General features: G+C 42.8%; 1 protein-coding gene across 1 annotated transcript in view; it reads right to left on the bottom strand.

Moving 5' to 3' along the window:
- Window positions 1–16953, bottom strand: part of SORCS3 (sortilin related VPS10 domain containing receptor 3) — a 962887-nt gene that overhangs the window by 245958 nt on the left and 699976 nt on the right. Inside the window, exons 9-11 of the mRNA XM_077455086.1 lie at window positions 9118–9297; window positions 6862–7008; window positions 6048–6150 (exon numbers count right to left, since the gene is read on the bottom strand). Of these exons, the coding sequence (XP_077311212.1) occupies window positions 6048–6150; window positions 6862–7008; window positions 9118–9297 (430 nt within the window). The remainder of the gene's footprint in view (window positions 1–6047; window positions 6151–6861; window positions 7009–9117; window positions 9298–16953) is intronic.

Genomic DNA, 16953 nt, shown 5'->3' on the forward strand with positions numbered 1-16953 from the left:
ATCCCTCTTGTACCACGTTGACCGCTACCTGCTGACCCGGCCTGTACCCGACTCTGCTGTTCCTACCTACCTGTTGGATATCCTGTGACTGCTGTACCCGCTGACGTCCGTCTGCCAGCCAGTCTACCACTTGTGCCTGCCTACACCAGTCTCTTGTCTTCAGCTTCATCTGCTCGCAGTTGGTGTCCTGCTGCCCATCCGGACCAGCATCTACCTGCCAGGCACTTGTGCCCCCTGAACTTTTGAGCTTCTGTTACCATCTCCAGGGGTTCTTTAGCCAGGGGCTACGAGGGGCCGCTTCCTGCATTCCGGGCTCGCCTACTAGGTACGTGACACTCCGACAGACAAAGTGCCACGCATGTTCAGATCAAATTCCTAGACCAAAGCTATTGGCTACTAGCCTGAACGTAGTCCCGTCCTAACGAAATAACGCCATCACGTTAAGTACGATCGGATTTTCTGACAACTTTGTCCGACTGTGGGTATGCAACAGTTTCGGACAAAATCCGTCAGACAAAATTTGACGGATTTGGTTGTCGGAATGTCCGACCGTGTGTACAAGGGCTTAGGTGTAAAGGGGTTAAAAATACATTTAAAAAGCATTTTCAGTTTGTGGTGTTGAGATACAGTTTAGTAGAATCTGCATCAATGGCCAGCCTTCCAGCACCAGCAGATGAAGCGCCGGGTACTGTCTCAAGCTTAGTAGCTCTAAAAAGAAGATTGTCTTTGGCATAAATAAGAAACAGAAATTCAGAAACAAAAACAGGTAATTTAACCGTTTCCCACCGGCCGTCAAATCACAGCTGGGCGGCTTGGCTCTTGTTCTGGGTGGACGTCATATGATGGCCTCCCAGAACGACTGTTTTTGCGCACCCTTGAAGGCGCACATCGGGGCAATCGGTGGTGCGGTGTGTCGGTGAGACACACCGCTACACTGATCTCAGTAAAGAGCCTCTGACGGAGGCTCTTTACCACGTGATCAGCTGTGTCCAACCATGGCTGAGCACAATGTAAACAGGAAGAGCCGTTGATCGGCTTTTCCTCCCTCCTGTCTGACAGAAGCGGTGGGGGGGGGGGGGGGTCTGTGCTGATTGTTTATCAGTGCAGCCCCCCCCCCCCCCCCTTGGATGCCCACCCAGGACATCCAGGATGCCGCCAGGACCACCAGGGATTGGCACCACCCTGGACCACTGGGTATGCCACCCTAGACCACCAGGGGAATGCCAATCAGTGCCCAGGCAGCTGCCAATCAGTGCCCAGGCAGCTATCAATCATTGCCCATCCCCAATACCTGTCAGTGCCATCAGTGATGCCTATCAATGCCATCTATCAGTGCCGCATATCAGTGCCGCATATCAGTGCCCCTCAGTTCTGCATATCAGTGCCCAGCAGTGCTGCCTATCAGTGCCCATCAGTGTCACCCATAAGTACCTATCAGCGCAGCCTTTCAGTATCCATGATTGTCACCTATCAGTGCCCATCAGTGCCCAAAAGTGCCACCCATGAGTGCCCATCAGTGCCTCCTATCAATGCCCATCAGTGCTGCATATCAGTGCCACCCATTAGTGCCGCCTACCAGTGCCCATCAGTGAAGCCTATCAGTGCCCATCGTCAGTGCCTGTCAGTGCCCATCAGTGCCACCTCATCGGTGCCACCTTATCAGTGCACATCAGTGAAGGAGAAAACTTACTTATTTACAAAATTGTATAACAGAAACAAAAGAAAAACTTTTTTTTTCAAAATTTTAGATCTTTTTTTTATTTGTTTAGCAAAAAATAAAAAATGCAGAGGTGATCAAATACCACCAAAAGAAAGCTTTATTTGCAGGAACAAAAATGGTAAAAATTCTGTTTGGGTACAGTGTAGCATGACCGCACAATTGTCATTTAAACAGCGTCAGCGCTGAAAGCTGAAAAATGGCCTGGGTAGGAAGTAAGTGCCCGGTATTGAGGTGGTTAAGCAACATCAAGGACAAAATCTGATGTGAAGACGCCAATACCCAAAACAACAATCATCTAGTGATATAGTCGGATTGCTGAATGATAAATTCTGGAGGGTTGCTACAGGATACTGCCCTTTTCTCAAAGCTATTTGCCTCATTAAATAAACTTGAAAGTCTGACAGTAACAGAAAGAAATCGTTCAAATTGTAGCGGCGTTCTGATCTGCTAACTGGATAAAATGTCACATACGCTTGTATGTCCTACAGGACTTGATGTATGTCTAATAAATCAATTGCACGCTACAACAAAGACATGACTGACTGCTGTTGTTGAGCAACAACAAATGAACAAAACAATGATTTTTCACGTTGATCTCCACGTCCTTCATAAAACCGCGCTGTCATTCAGCAGCTTCTACGTTACACGGAGTTACCAGCAAAATACAAACCATCTCAATAGAAATGACACGGTGGCTCTTCTGCTGAAATCAAAGCCAGCACGCCAACCGCTTTTACCCTCTGTGTGTCTCTCTGAAATATGTTTCACTAGTATGATAAAGAAAAATAATTATGTATTTTACTAATGATTAAAGTGGTTGGAAAGGCTGAAGGTTTTTTTTTTTTTTTTTACATTCATGCATTCTATGAATGAAAGTAAAGAAACCTTCTGTGTGATGCCCCTCCCCCTTAAAACTTACCAGAGCCCCCTCTCGATCCAGCAATGTGCACGGGAGCCTTAGCTGTCCCGGGTCTCGCTCTCCAATGGGCCAATGAGGAGAGAGCAGGGGATGGGGCTGACCCGCAGCTCTATGGGGTTGATCTACTAAAGGTAAAGACTGGGCACTTTGCAGTTGCTCCAGAGCTTAGTAAATGCTAAAGCTTAATTTTGCAAAGAATACCCAATCATGTAAAAGGATAAAAAAATGTAAAAACATGCACATGATTGGATGATGGAAGTCAGCAGAGCTTCTGCTCATTTACTAAGCTCTGGAGCAACTGCATTCTGCAAAGTGCACAGTCTATTTGTCTTTAGTAAATCAAGCCCTATATGCCTAAAGGTATGTGGGCACCCCTCCAATCGATAAAGTTGAGGTGTTTGTTGACACCGTTCTTACTCCAGCATACAAAGACATTTTGGGCAATTTTGACAACAGTTTTAGGAAGGACATTCCTGTTCCAGTATGACTATGCCACCCCTGTGCACAAAGCCAGTTCCATAAAGACATGGTTTGACCAGTTTGCTATAAAGGAATTCAGGTGGTCTACACAGAACTCTGAAATCAACCCTACTGAACACCTTTGGAATGGACTGAAAGGCTGATTCTCATCCAACATGACAATGTACACAAACCCAGCTCTATATAGATTTGGTTTAGTCAGTTTGGTGTAGAAGACCTGGATGGCCTTTACAGAGCCCTGACTTCAACCCAACTTAATGTGACAATGTATCCAAACAAGTTCCTTAAAGACATGGTTTGACCAATGTGGAAGAACTCAAGTGGCCTGCACAGAGCCCTGACCTCAACACTACTGAATACATTTGGGATGAATTGGAACTCTGACAGTGCACCATGTTTTCTTGTTCTGTTTTGGCTGAATGGCAGAAATTTATACAGACGACCTCCAAAATCTTATGAAAAGCTTCCCAAGAAGAGTAAAGGTTGTTTTAGACCCAAATGAAGGCCAACTCCATATTATTGTCAATGGGTTTGAAGTGGGAAGTCCAACAAGCTCATATAACGTAGGTGTGAGGCCGCGTACACACGCGCGGACTGTTCGCCCAACTTTGTCCGTCCAACAGTTTCGGCAAACAGTCCGCTCAAACTTAGCATGGACGGACATGGCCACACACGACGGACGAACAGTTTGCTGAAACCGTGCGCGATGACGTTTCGGCACGCACGACGGATCGAAAATTTCGACGTCCAATACACTGCAATGCAACCTTCCGACGTGGAAATCCTTTCTGAGCATGCGCGAGACTTAGTTGGCCGAACAAGCCTACACACGAGCGAACAGTCCGCTGAAACCTTGTTTCAGCGGACAGTTTTTCGGAATTTCCGTAAGACCTTGTTCGTCCAACTGTCCGCTGAAACTGTCCGCTGAAGCCCCACACACGAGCGGACTGTCCGCCCAAACACTGTTCAGCGGACAAGGTTGGGCGAACAGTCCGCCCGTGTGTACGCGGCCTGATGGTCCCCTGGTCAGGGGTTCATGAACTTTTAGCTATAGAGTGTTCTTCTGCATCAAAAAAGTTACCTGCTGCAACAATAAGCCATGGAGCCATGACATTGCTGGATAAAAATGATTTTGCAACAAAATTTCCAACTGCTTTACAGCGGAAACTCTCAAGTTTGCACATTCAGCTATTTAGATGAAATCTGCTGTAGGAAAAAATATTTTACCGTAATTTAGAGGGTTTCTTTGGGTGTGGGTTGAGTGTGCATGTATTTCGATTCTCATACTTTATTTAATTTTGTGTTTCTTGTAATTGCAATTTTTTTTTTCAATTTTGTGTTATTTATGTACAACTGTAAGCAGGCGCAGTCTATTTTCTCCATTGTAGGTGGTGCTTGACCATAGCTGCATTGCAGTTGGAAGAAAAGTCAAGAGGAACATGGTTTCTCTATGGTTTTCTGGGTCAGTTTTCAGATTGGATGCTACCTGCCCATGTGACTGTAGCAGCCATCTTGGGTTGGGCAGAGTCCGTTTATGGCCTTGGCTCTCAGGCTTGGCAAACGTTTTGCATGTGGGTGGTGTAGAGACAGGTCACTCATCTTATAGGATCATGCAATAAAACAAGTAAAACACACACTGAAATATGAAAATAGTCCACCAAGTGAAAAAATGGTGTGAATATAAATGTAAAATGGTATCCACCAAGTGAAAAAAAATTATGACTAAAGCCCCATACACACTACCAGTTTTTCTGCTGAGTTTTTCCTTCAGATTTACCAAAACCATGTAGTAGAAGGGCCTGCCTGATTGCATACAAATTGAAACTCCTAAGGTTTGACCTCTTATTATATAATTATATTGTTTTGGTAAATCTGAAGGAAAAAACTCAGCAGAAAAACTGATAGTGTGTATGGGGCTTAAAACAATTTGAATCAGTGAATAATATCAGAAAAATAAATGTCTAAAAAGCATCGATAAGGTAAGTGACATCCAATGTGAAGAGAGGTGGTTAAGCAACATCAAGGACAAAGAAATATTTCCTAAATCTACATGGTTTAGGAGATATTTGCTGAAAGACAGGCACCGCTGTCTACGGCGCACTGAGCACGGCACCCATCAACGGCGATATGCCGCACGTGGCGGCTCCTGTGCGCATACGCGGGAGTGACGTCATCGCGGCTTCGCCGAATGACAGCGGCGGAGCAGCGAGACCCACCGAGAAGATGGAAGCGCCGGACTAGAGGGGACAGCGGTGAAATTGCTAGCTCTTGTGTCAGGTAAGTGACACATAATGGACTACTGTGCGATGCATAGTAGTCCATTATGCTTTACCTTTGCAGGGAATGAAAGAGGAAGTAAATTCATCAGGGTTTACTTCCTCTTTAAAAAAGTAACAACGGAACACTTATGTTTAGGAAGTGCATACAGAGCTCATAGATGGACATGAAGAGGTGCAGCAATGTTGGCAGAGGTCGATCCGGTGTGTTTCGTCTGCTTAGATGTCATCTGGGGTATGACCTACTGCCAGCAACTGCCTGTTTAAATAGGCTATGTGGTCCCAAATTAAAATAATTGAAAACCAGAAGTACATCACTTCCAGTTTGGTCACTTTGGGTTTAATCGGAATCCTAATTGGAACAAAAAAAGATCTAAACTCTCTAATATATATGGATATGCCTTCAAAATGTAGGAAAAAACATAAGAGCTTATGTGAACGGTAATCCAAATAACATCCGGCACATAGCGTCGTGTGTTATACACAGCCGGAAGTAAAATGACAAACCAAGCCTCAATCTGGAGTATGGCTGCCAACAGGGATTAATGCTAGAGAGAGGTTATAACTAAGCTCATATAGGTGTGATGGTGACTTGGTCAGGTGTTAATGAACTTTTAGCTATAGAGTGTCCTCCTGTATCAAAAATAGTTACCTGCAGCAACAATAAGCCAGGGAGCCGTGACCTTGCTGGATATACTCCCAGAGTTATACGGGTTCTCAGACATCTGCAGGTTAAAGTGCAAGGAGCAGAAAGGCTGTAAAGACAAAGCAGGGGAAGCAAGTGAACCTACTAATAAGCCAAAAAAAGGAAATTCAGTATGATACAAAATGTAGAGCAAAAAGATTGGACTTTCATAGGCGCAAGGAAAATTATATATATATATATCTAGAGCTATATATATAGATATGTATATATTTATCTATCTATCTATCTATCTATCTATCTATCTATCTATCTATCTATCTATATATATATCTATATCAATATATATATCTATCTATCTATCTATCTATCTATCTATCTATCTATCTATCTATCTATCTATCTATCTATCTATATATATATATATATATATATATATATAGATAGATAGATAGATAGATAGATAGATATATATATTGATATAGATATATATATATAGATAGATAGATAGATAGATAGATAGATAGATAGATAGATAGATAGATAGATAGATAGATAGATAAATATATATATATATATAGACATACTATATATATATATATAGATATAGACATACTATATCTATCTATCTATATATATCTATATATATATATATATATATATATATATATGTGTGTATATATATATATATATATATATATATATATATATATATATATATATATATGTATATATATATATATATATATATACTATATCAATATATATATCAATATATCTATAGAGAGAGCGAGAGGAAGTATTGTAGAACTGTTTAACTAACCAGTAGACAATTGATGGGGTTCCCCTTCATATCCAAGTCAGGGGCCTGAATAAGGCGCCAGTCCCGCCCTTTGTTGTAAGTAATAAAGGTCTTCACACGCTCATCAACTTTCTTATTGGCCAGGAATACACCTTTTATCCCAGCTACCTAGGAAAAATGAATGAAAGCATTTTAGAGAAGCAAGTAACAATTCCGACTATTTTACAATCTGAATTATTTAAGACACAATAGCAGCAGCCACATCCAGCTGATTTAAAATCATGAAACACTGTGGGGTCTGTACCTAAAGGGTCAAAATCAATTGCTTGCTATTGTGTGCTTCACTTTTTTTCCTTACAGTTTTTTTTTTCTTTTTTTTTCACCATTTCTTATACTTTACTTTGACATTACAGCTTTTTTTTTCTAACAATGACTGTATACATTTATAAAAATGTGGGCGAACTTCAGTGCAAACAAAAGAAAAGTATTTATTTTGCAGCTTATAGAGCTATTTAATTTCAATAGTATTTATGAAAATGAATTTTTTATTTGTTCTGAAGATAGAGTTTTAACTACTTGCCGATCAGTTGCCGTCATTGTACTGTGGCAGGTTGGCTCTTTCTCGCAAATCACCGTCATTGTACATCGGCCCGGGAAGTCCAGTTTGTGGGCACGTGTGCTCGCCCACTGACCAATCAGTTGGTGGGACAGACTCGATGTCCACTGGTCACCCGCGATCGCTCCCCGCAGTGACAGAACGGGGATCTGCCTCTGTAAACAAGACAAATCTCCTTTCTGACAGGGGAGGTCCCACAGATCCTGCCTTGCTATGCAGGAAGATGGATCTGTGTGTTTCCCCAGCCAGCCCATCCCCCATATAGTTAGAACAGACCTTAACCCATTCCCTGCCAGTGGTATTAGTGCAGTAACAGTGCACATTTCTAGCACTGACTACTGTAATAAGGTCTCTGGTCCTCAAAAAAGTGTCAAAAATGTCAATCAGGTGTCCGATCTACCAGTTTAGAGTTACAGAGGGGGTCAGGTGCTAGAATTATTGCTCTCACTCTAATGTTCATGGTGATACCTCACATGTGGTTTGAACGCCGTTTACATATGCAAACTCAACCTACCTGCTCGCTTCTGCGTGTAAGCACGAGGAAATGGAAAATTGTATTCCTTATTTTATTTTTATTTTATTTATTTTTTACACTTCCCCTTTAGGGCCGGTTCACACTGCGGGCGATGCGAGGCGACACCGACTTGCCTCGCCGCGACCTGCCGCGACCTCAGCGGCGATTTGCAAATGACTTCTGTATAGAAGTCAATGCAAGTCGCCCCGAGGTCGCCCAGAAGTAGTACAGGAACCTTTTTTCTGAGTCGGAGCGACTCGAGTCGCTCCTCTCAGAACGGTTCCATTGTACAGAACAGGGGCGACTTGTCAGATTGCGGCGAGGCGAGTCGTGTCGCCTCGCATCGCCCGCAGTGTGAACCGGCCCTTACGTTTTTGTTTATTTTTATCACTTTTATTACTATTACATGGAATGTAAACATCCCTTGTAATAGGAATAGGGCATGACAGGATTCTTGGAGATAGAGAGAGCCAACAATTCCCTCTCAGATCTCTCCTCTATGCTGGAAAGCCTGAGATATAAAAACAAAATCGATCTTAACATTTCTAGCAAAAAAAAAAAAAAACAGCCTCTGAGGGTCATAGAGATGGCTGGGGACCATCTGGTCCACCAGCTCTATAGTAAACCCCATTAATGTCCCCTCCTGCCACCTGTAAAAGAAATCAGATGCTATGATGGCTTTTACTTTGCAGGGAATCACCGGATGAAAAAAAAAGATATCTGAATGATGCCTGCAGCTGCACCCATCATTCAGATATATCCACTCAAAGCATCATATGGCGTCCTATCGGTGAGAATTGGTTAGAGGGCATTTTTGGCACAGTTCCATGAATTGAAGGAGCTTCGGTAATCCTCAGGAGCTTTATAAAGACTATTGCATCCTAAAAACAAATCCAAACTGCCATAATATCATTTTCTAATTGATTTCACAAATTTTTGCGAAAACTGGGAATCTTTATATTTTAGCTGAAATTCGGGGGGGGGGGGGGGGGGGATTCTTAAACTCATCCCTAGTAACTGGTTCTCACTTTCACCTGTTAGGTAGAACAGTCAAGCAAAACCAATCAATCCGCAGCTTAATCATTTAGAACATTTCCATTATAATGTCACAAAATTAACAAGCGATGGCATGACCTTCAGCCAATACCTCATAAAGGTCGATGACAATATTTCCCTCCAGGCCCCGGCTGCTCTTGACATTCTCTAGTGCGAGGGTAAAGTAGACGCCTCGCGTATCTGAGATGTACAGGTTGTAAGTGTCATTTTGGTTCCACTCTTGGACGGCAGCAAACACCTGTTTCTCATCGGTGCTGATGATGTGCATGTCCTATGGATAAAGCATATGAGAGTTATTTGTTGAATTTATAGAACAATATAAGTTACCAAAGGTGGTCAACTGACCTTTAAGACAAAAAAAATGGCTGGGCTTACACCCAGAATCCACATTTACATAATAGCTGCACTACTTGTGACTAACTCCCTACACCACCAAAACTTACATAGCTGTTAGTATTGGTGATGTATTTACCTAATCGGATTTATTCGATAAAACTGGAGAAGAGGAAATGGGAACATAATGGAACACAATGGGAGAAGTTGTCACTACAAACCAAGAAGGTTTCACCTTTTACTATTTACTTTTTATTCTACTATGGGGAAACTTACCAAAAATGAAGTTGGTTGATCTAGCCCAGTGGTTCCCAGCCTGGGGTACACGTTGGGACTTTTTGGGGTACATAGGAAAAAATGTAATAGTCAACAGAGCAGAGAGCTGACTCACACACTGTACATTACATACTCCCGACTTCTACACTCTGTATATTATATACTGCTAACCCCTACACTCTGTGTAGTGCATATTCTCCAACCCCTACAATCTGTGCATTACATACCACTAACCCCTACACTCTGTGTGTTACTTACACCTGACACCTGCACTCTATACATTACATTTACTATATTACCAAAAGTATTGGGACACCTTTACGCACACATGAACTTTAATGGCATCCCAGTCTTAGTCCGTAGGATTCAATATTGAGTTGGCCCACTCTTTGCAGCTATAATAGCTTCAACTCTTCTGGGAAGGCTGTCCACAAGGTTTAAGAGTGTGTCTATAGGAATGTTTGACCATTCTTCCAGAAGAGCGTTTGTGAGGTCAGGCACTGATGTTGGACGAGAAGGCCTGGATCACAGTCTCTGCTCTAATTCATCCCAAAGGTGTTCTATAGGGGTTGAGGTAAGGACTCTGTGCAGGTCAGTCAAGTTCCTCCACCCCAAACTCGCTCATCGATGTCTTTATAGACCTTGCTTTGTGCACTGGTTCGCATTCATGTTGGAACAGGAAGGGGCCATCCCCAAACTGTTCCCACAAAGTTGGGAAATTGTTTGAAATATCTTGTTATGCTGACATCTTATGAGTTCCCTTCACTGGAACTAATGCCACGTACACACAGTTGGACTTTCTGATGGGAAATGTTCGATGTGAGCTTGTTGTCGGAAAGTTTGACCGTGTGTATGCTCCATTGAACATTTCCTGTCGGAATTTCCAGCCACAGATGTTTGAGAGCAGGTTCTCAAATTTTCCTCCAACTTCACTTGTTGTCGGAAAATCCAATTGTGTGTATACAATTGCGTCGCAACAAAAGTTCATGCATGCTCGTAATTAAAGAGGAAGTAAACCCTGATGAGTTTACTTTCTCTTTCATTCCCTGCAAGGCAAAGCATAATGGACTACTATGCATCGCATAGTAGTCCATTATGTGTCACTTACCTGACACAGGAGCCAGCGAAGTCACTGCTGTCCCCTGTAGTCCGTCGCATCCATCTTCTCGGTGGGGTCTCGCAGCTCCGCCGCTGTAATTCAGCGAAGCCGCAATGACGTCACTCCCGCGCATGTGCACGGGAGCCAACACGCGCGGCATCTCCGTCGTTGAAGATGCAGCGCTCAGTGCACCTGCGCGCCGCTGTCTACGGCGTATGCGCCGTAGACAGTGGTGCCTGTCTTCAGGCAAATATCTCCTAAACCGTATAGGTTTAGGAGATATTTCTTGGACCTACAGGTACGCCTTAATCTAGCCTTACCTGTAGGTCAAAGGGGTTTGTAAGGGTTTACAACCACTTTAAGCAGAAGGAGCTGCACTGGCTCTTGAACTTCCTTTTTCTCGGCTCGTCGCACGTCTTGTACGTCACAGCGTTCTCACATTCAGAATTTCCGACAACATTTGTGTGACCATGTGTATGCAAGACAAGTTTGAGCCAACATCCTTCAGAAAAAAAATCCACGGTTTTGTTGTCAGAACTTCCGATCATATGTACGTGGCATAAGGGGCGAAGCCCAACCCCTGAAAAAAAAAATCCACACCATAAACCCCCCTCCACCAAATGATTTGGACCAGTGCACAAATCAAGGTCCATAAACACATGGATGAGCGAGTTTGGGGTGGAGGAACTTGACCGGCCTGACCTCAACCAGATAGAACACATTTGGGATTAATTTGAGTGGAGACTGCGAGCCAGGCCTTCTCGTCCAACATCAGTGCCTGACCTCACAAATGCGCTTCTGTAAGAAGGGTCAAACATTCCCATAGACACATTCTTAAACCTTGTGGACAGCCTTCCCAGAAGAGTTGAAGCTGTTATGGCTGAAAAGGGTGGGCCAACCCAATATTGAATCCTATGGACTAAGACTGGGATGCCATTAAAGTTGCGCTTGTAAAGACAGGTGTCCCAATACTTTTGGTAATACTCCTGACCCCTACACTCTCTGTGTTAAGCACTCCTGACTCAAAGCGGAATAGCTTTTTTTAACCATGCCTCTTTAAGCCACTTCCATTGTTAGTGCAATATGGTCACGTCCAATATTCAGTATGACATTCTACAGTATGTACACCAGCATCCCCCCCCAACTCTTTCCTTTGTCCCACCTCTACTGATATCTACAATTTATGAAAACTGTCTGTCAATGGGGTACAAAAGCAAAACAAGATTGGTAACCACTGATCTAGAGATCTGGATAAAAACTCAACAATGAGGACGTAAGTCCTGGGGACACCTACCTACGAGGGTAAATCTCACTTGGGGAGATTTCCTTTAACTCCCTGTTGTATCTCTGAAAATGAAGTCAGATTTCCCTAATCATGCACAGACAGGGGTTTTAACTCTTCCCTACTCCATTCTAAATATATATATATATTTGATTATGCATACACTATGCACTTTGTACTATATGCACGGTGTACTATATTGCATTTTTCTTTTAGGATTTAGATATGCTTTATATAAAATAAATAATAATAATATGTTTTTTATTTATACTTGAGCTTCTTTTTTCAATGACAGTGAAGCCTATTACTAGCAAAACCAGTATAACTTATAAAACAACTTTAATTGTTGCATTCTGAAATGAAAACATACATAAATAGATAAATAAATGTATGTATTTATATAATAAATACAATAAATACATTTTGATAAATACATAAAAAAATAAACACATTTTGCATCTACATCAATTACTGTATACTGTGTTATATGAATAGGTAAATAAATAAACACATAAATAAATACATAAAAAAATAAAATAAATACAAATATTTTTCATCTACAGTAATTATTACAAAGTTAGCTCACCAAAAATACGATAGTAACAAATGTCAACATTTATTGAGCAATGTATGATAAACTTATCTTGCATATAGAATATTGCATCCTAAAAAAAAAAAAAAAATGCCTGAAAGCAACATAACTACACACTTAAAACTGCTGTACTGCATTTTTTACGAGGAAATAAAGAACAAAAAGGGCCAGTGGCTGTTTTTAGAACCATCTTAATAAGACTGAATATTTTATTTTCTGATTTTATTTGTTTTCCTATTCTACAGTATGTTCTTGCACATTTAGCTACAGCCAGCATTATTTGCACTGTTAACCTCCCTGGCGGTATGATTATGTCAGATTTTTGCATCTCAAAGCGGTACAATTTTTTTGCATAGAATTTTGGTGTTTTATATTGTAGTCCTGTAATTCTTAGCAATAACACACTTAAATCTGTCCAAACCAGAGTCTAGTAGATATCCCGGGTATGATAACATTTGAAACACAAAATCATAAATTATAATATAATAAATATAAATAATTATAAAAAATAATAATATAATAATAATAAAATGTATTTCCCCATGATTCACTATCACTCAATTCTGCAAGTGTCCTAATTTACTATCGATGTTTTCTAGCTGGTCTAGAACCATTTTTGACGTAAAGGGACACTTTTTGGTTGCTATGGACAATCTTCAGTTTCCAGGCAGAAAGAACAGTATATAGCATATAAAACTGCATGCAGTGCACTGGACAAACCACTAGGGACAAAAGGGATGTGAAATAATTTCATACAGCAATGTAATCTGTAAGATTACACTGTACTCTATGTATTATGATTTTTCAATTTTTTGAATTTGTCACCGGGCTCCGCCCAGTGCGTTGCGACGCTCACAGGGAACAGAGCCCGGAACATAGGACATTGGACGGAGGATAGACCCCGCAGACACAGCAGGGAGACATCGGAGGATCCTGGGGACAAGGTGAGTATACCGCACCAGGATCCTGCACTGAAATCCCAACTGTGGCTCGGGGTTACCGCTAATGGTACTGAAATTTAACCACGAGCCACACTCAGGAAAATCACCAGGGAGGTTAAGCAGCAGAAAGGGGGAGGGGCCTATAAAAAGGGGTGTGTCCCAGTGATATGCTGCAGTTTTTTCAGTGGTCTATAATGGTGTCATAGGAAACAGCCCAATGGTATCATTATTGTCACAGCGTGAAAATAATCTCTTGTATGTTCTATAAAGATTTACACTTATCAGCCAATTTATTAGGTACAGCTGTTCAACTGCTTGGCAATACAAACTGACAATCACATGGCAGCAACTCAATGCATTTAGGCATCTAGATGTGGTGAAGACAACTTGCTGAAGCTCAAACCGAGCATCAGAATGGGGAAGAAAGGGGATTTAAGTGACTTTGAATGTGGCAAGGTTGTTGGTGCCAGATGGGCTGGTCTGAGTATTTAAAAACTGTTGATCTACTGGGATTTTCATGCACAACCATCTCTCGGATTTACAGAGAATGGTCTGAAAAAGAGAAAATATCCAGAGAGCAGAGGTTGTGTGGAGGAAATGCCTTGTTGATGTCAGAGGAGAATGGGCAAATTGGTTCAAGATGATAGAAAGGCAACAGTAACTCAAATAACCACTCGTTACACCCAAGGTATGCAGAATTCCATCTCTGAACACACAACACATCAAACCTTGAAGCAGATGGGCTACAGCAGCAGAAGACCAAACTGGGTGCCACTCCTGTCAGCTAAGAACAGGTAACAGGATGCTACAATTCGCACAGGATCACCAAAATTGGCCAATAGAAGATTGGAAAAACATTGCCTGGTCTAATGAGTCTCGATTTCAGCTGTGACATTCAGATGGCAGGGTCAGAATTCAGTGTAAACAACATGAAAGCATGGATCCATCCTACCTTGTATCAATGGTTCAGGCTGGTGGTGGTGTAATGGTGTGGGGGATATTTTCTTGGCACACTTTGGGCCCCTTAGTACCAAATGAGCATCGTTTAAATACCACGACCTACCTGAGTATAGTTACTGACCATGTCCATCTCTTTATGACTACAGTGTACCCATCTTCTGATGGCTCCTTCCAGCAGAATAATGCACCATGTCACAAAGCTCAAATCATCTCATCACTGGTTTCTTGAACATGACAATGAAGTCACTGTACTACAATGGCCTCCACAGTCACCAGATCTCAATCCAATAGAGAACCTTTGGGATGTGGTGGAATGGGAGATTTACATCATGGAGGTGCAGCCGACAAATCTGCAGCAACTGTGTGATTCTATCATGTCACTACTGAGCAAAATCTCGGAGGAATGTTTCCAACTCCTCATTGAATCTTTGCCATGAAGTATGAAGACAGTTCTGAAGGCAAAGGGGGTCCAACCGTGTACTAGCAAGTTGTACCTAATAAAGTGGCCGGTCAGTATATTTAAAAATGTGTCTGATTTCTTACAGAGTTCGTGTTTTAAAAGAACGGCGGGCGATCATTAGAGAAGAATTTGCTGGAGATCATTCAAAATTCATTGGAGGTGCCGTTGTCCTGAACTGAACCCGCTTCTATTGCTTTTGTATTCCTATTCATTTCTATGGGGAGAGGAGAAGTACCTTGACACTGCCCCCTAAAGCTGATATTTAATTGGCTTATACTTTGTCTCCCCTATTCCTCCCAGCCCCCTCATTAACATATAATGACGTTTATATAAAGCCTGTTTTCATGACATGCCTTATTTTATTGGATGAGATCACTGGATCTCTGTGCCTCTCTATGCAATGCAAGCAGATCATGGCGGGTGGGAGAGGCCGGCAGGTGCTGTACATAGCGTCCTTCTTCAGTACTCTGGAGCCCACAGCCCTGATGTAATACGTAGGCTGGCTGATATGTCCTGCTTGGTGGATAGTCAGAAGTGCACCTCCAGTGACCATTCTGGCTCGTTCAAACCCTGCCAGCCACTCTGATCAGCTGTACACAGTGCAATGTGTGAAATAGCCAGAGCAGCCAGTAGGGGGTGCACTTCTAACAAATGGCCCATTCCTAAGTCATCTACTAAGGAGTCTTTTTGGCCAGACAAGTATAGAAGGGGAAAGGAGAAAGGATCGGAGCAGCAGAGGAGTGGAATGTAATGTGCTGGGATTATAACATGAATGGGGTTTTACTTTTTGGAAAATGTCCACCAAAGTTGAAGTCCAGCCAAAAATAACAAGATAAAAAGGAATAGCCCACTAAAAACTGAATTGTTGTGCCTGGGTGTCATATGACATCCTTCACAATATGCCACTCATGCGCGTACCAGGGGGTGCAGGGTGTCACTCGAACGGATGAATCTCCGATCACAGTAAAGAGCCGAATGGCTGATCACAGTCTACCAAGGAAGTGCTGATTATCGGCATTCCTCTACTCACACTGACGGCACATGAGTAGGAGAGCCCATAGGCGACTTTCCTGATGGGGGTCTGCTCTGATAATCAGTGCAATTATTAGCAATGCAGCCCCATCAACAATGCCCACCAGTTCCCACCAGTGATGCCTGTCAGTGCCTCCTCAGCAGTGCCGCCTATCAGTGTCCTCTATCAGTGCTGCCCGTCAGTGCCCATCAGTGCCCATCATTGCCGCCTATCAGTTCCCATAAAGGCTACCCATCAGTGCAGAAAATTAGTGCTTCTCCATCAGTGCCCATCTGTGCCTTCTCATCAGTGCCCATCTGTGCCTCCTTATCAGAGCCTGTCAGTGCCTCCTCATCAGTGCCCATCCGTGCCTCCTCATCAGTGCCCGTCAGTGTCTCCTCATCAGTGCCCATCAGTGCCTCCTCATCAGTGCCCATCCGTGCCACCTCATCAGTGTCCATCAGTGAAGGGGAAAACCTTTCATTTTTTTCTCACACAGTGGGGATTAAATACCACCAAAAGAAAGCTCTATCTGTGGCTTTCCTGATGGGGTCTTCACTTATAATCAATGCAATGATTAGCAATGCAGCCCCATCAGCAACACCCACCAGTTCCCACCAGTGATGCCCACCACTGCCACCCGTGATGCCTGTCAGTGCCTCCTCAGCAGTGTCACCTATCAGTGCCGTCTATCAGTCCTGTCCATCAGTTCCCATCAGTGCCACCTATTAGTGTCCATAAAGGCTGCCCATCAGAGAGCATCAGTGCCGCCTATCAGTGTCCATTATTGCCGCCTATCAGTGCCCATAAAGGCTACCCATCAGTGCAGCAAATTAGTGCCTCCTCATCAGTGCTTAATCATTAGTGCCCATCCATGCCACCTCATCAGTGCCCATCAGTGCCTCCTCGTCAGTGCTCGTCCAAGCCCATCAGTGCAGCTTCATCAGCACACATCAGTGAAGGGGAAAACTT

Source organism: Lithobates pipiens, unplaced genomic scaffold, assembly GCF_037356315.1.
Source record: "Lithobates pipiens isolate NorthernLeopardFrog02 unplaced genomic scaffold, aLitPip1_a1.2 Scaffold_25, whole genome shotgun sequence".
NCBI classification, from domain to species: Eukaryota; Metazoa; Chordata; class Amphibia; order Anura; family Ranidae; genus Lithobates; species Lithobates pipiens.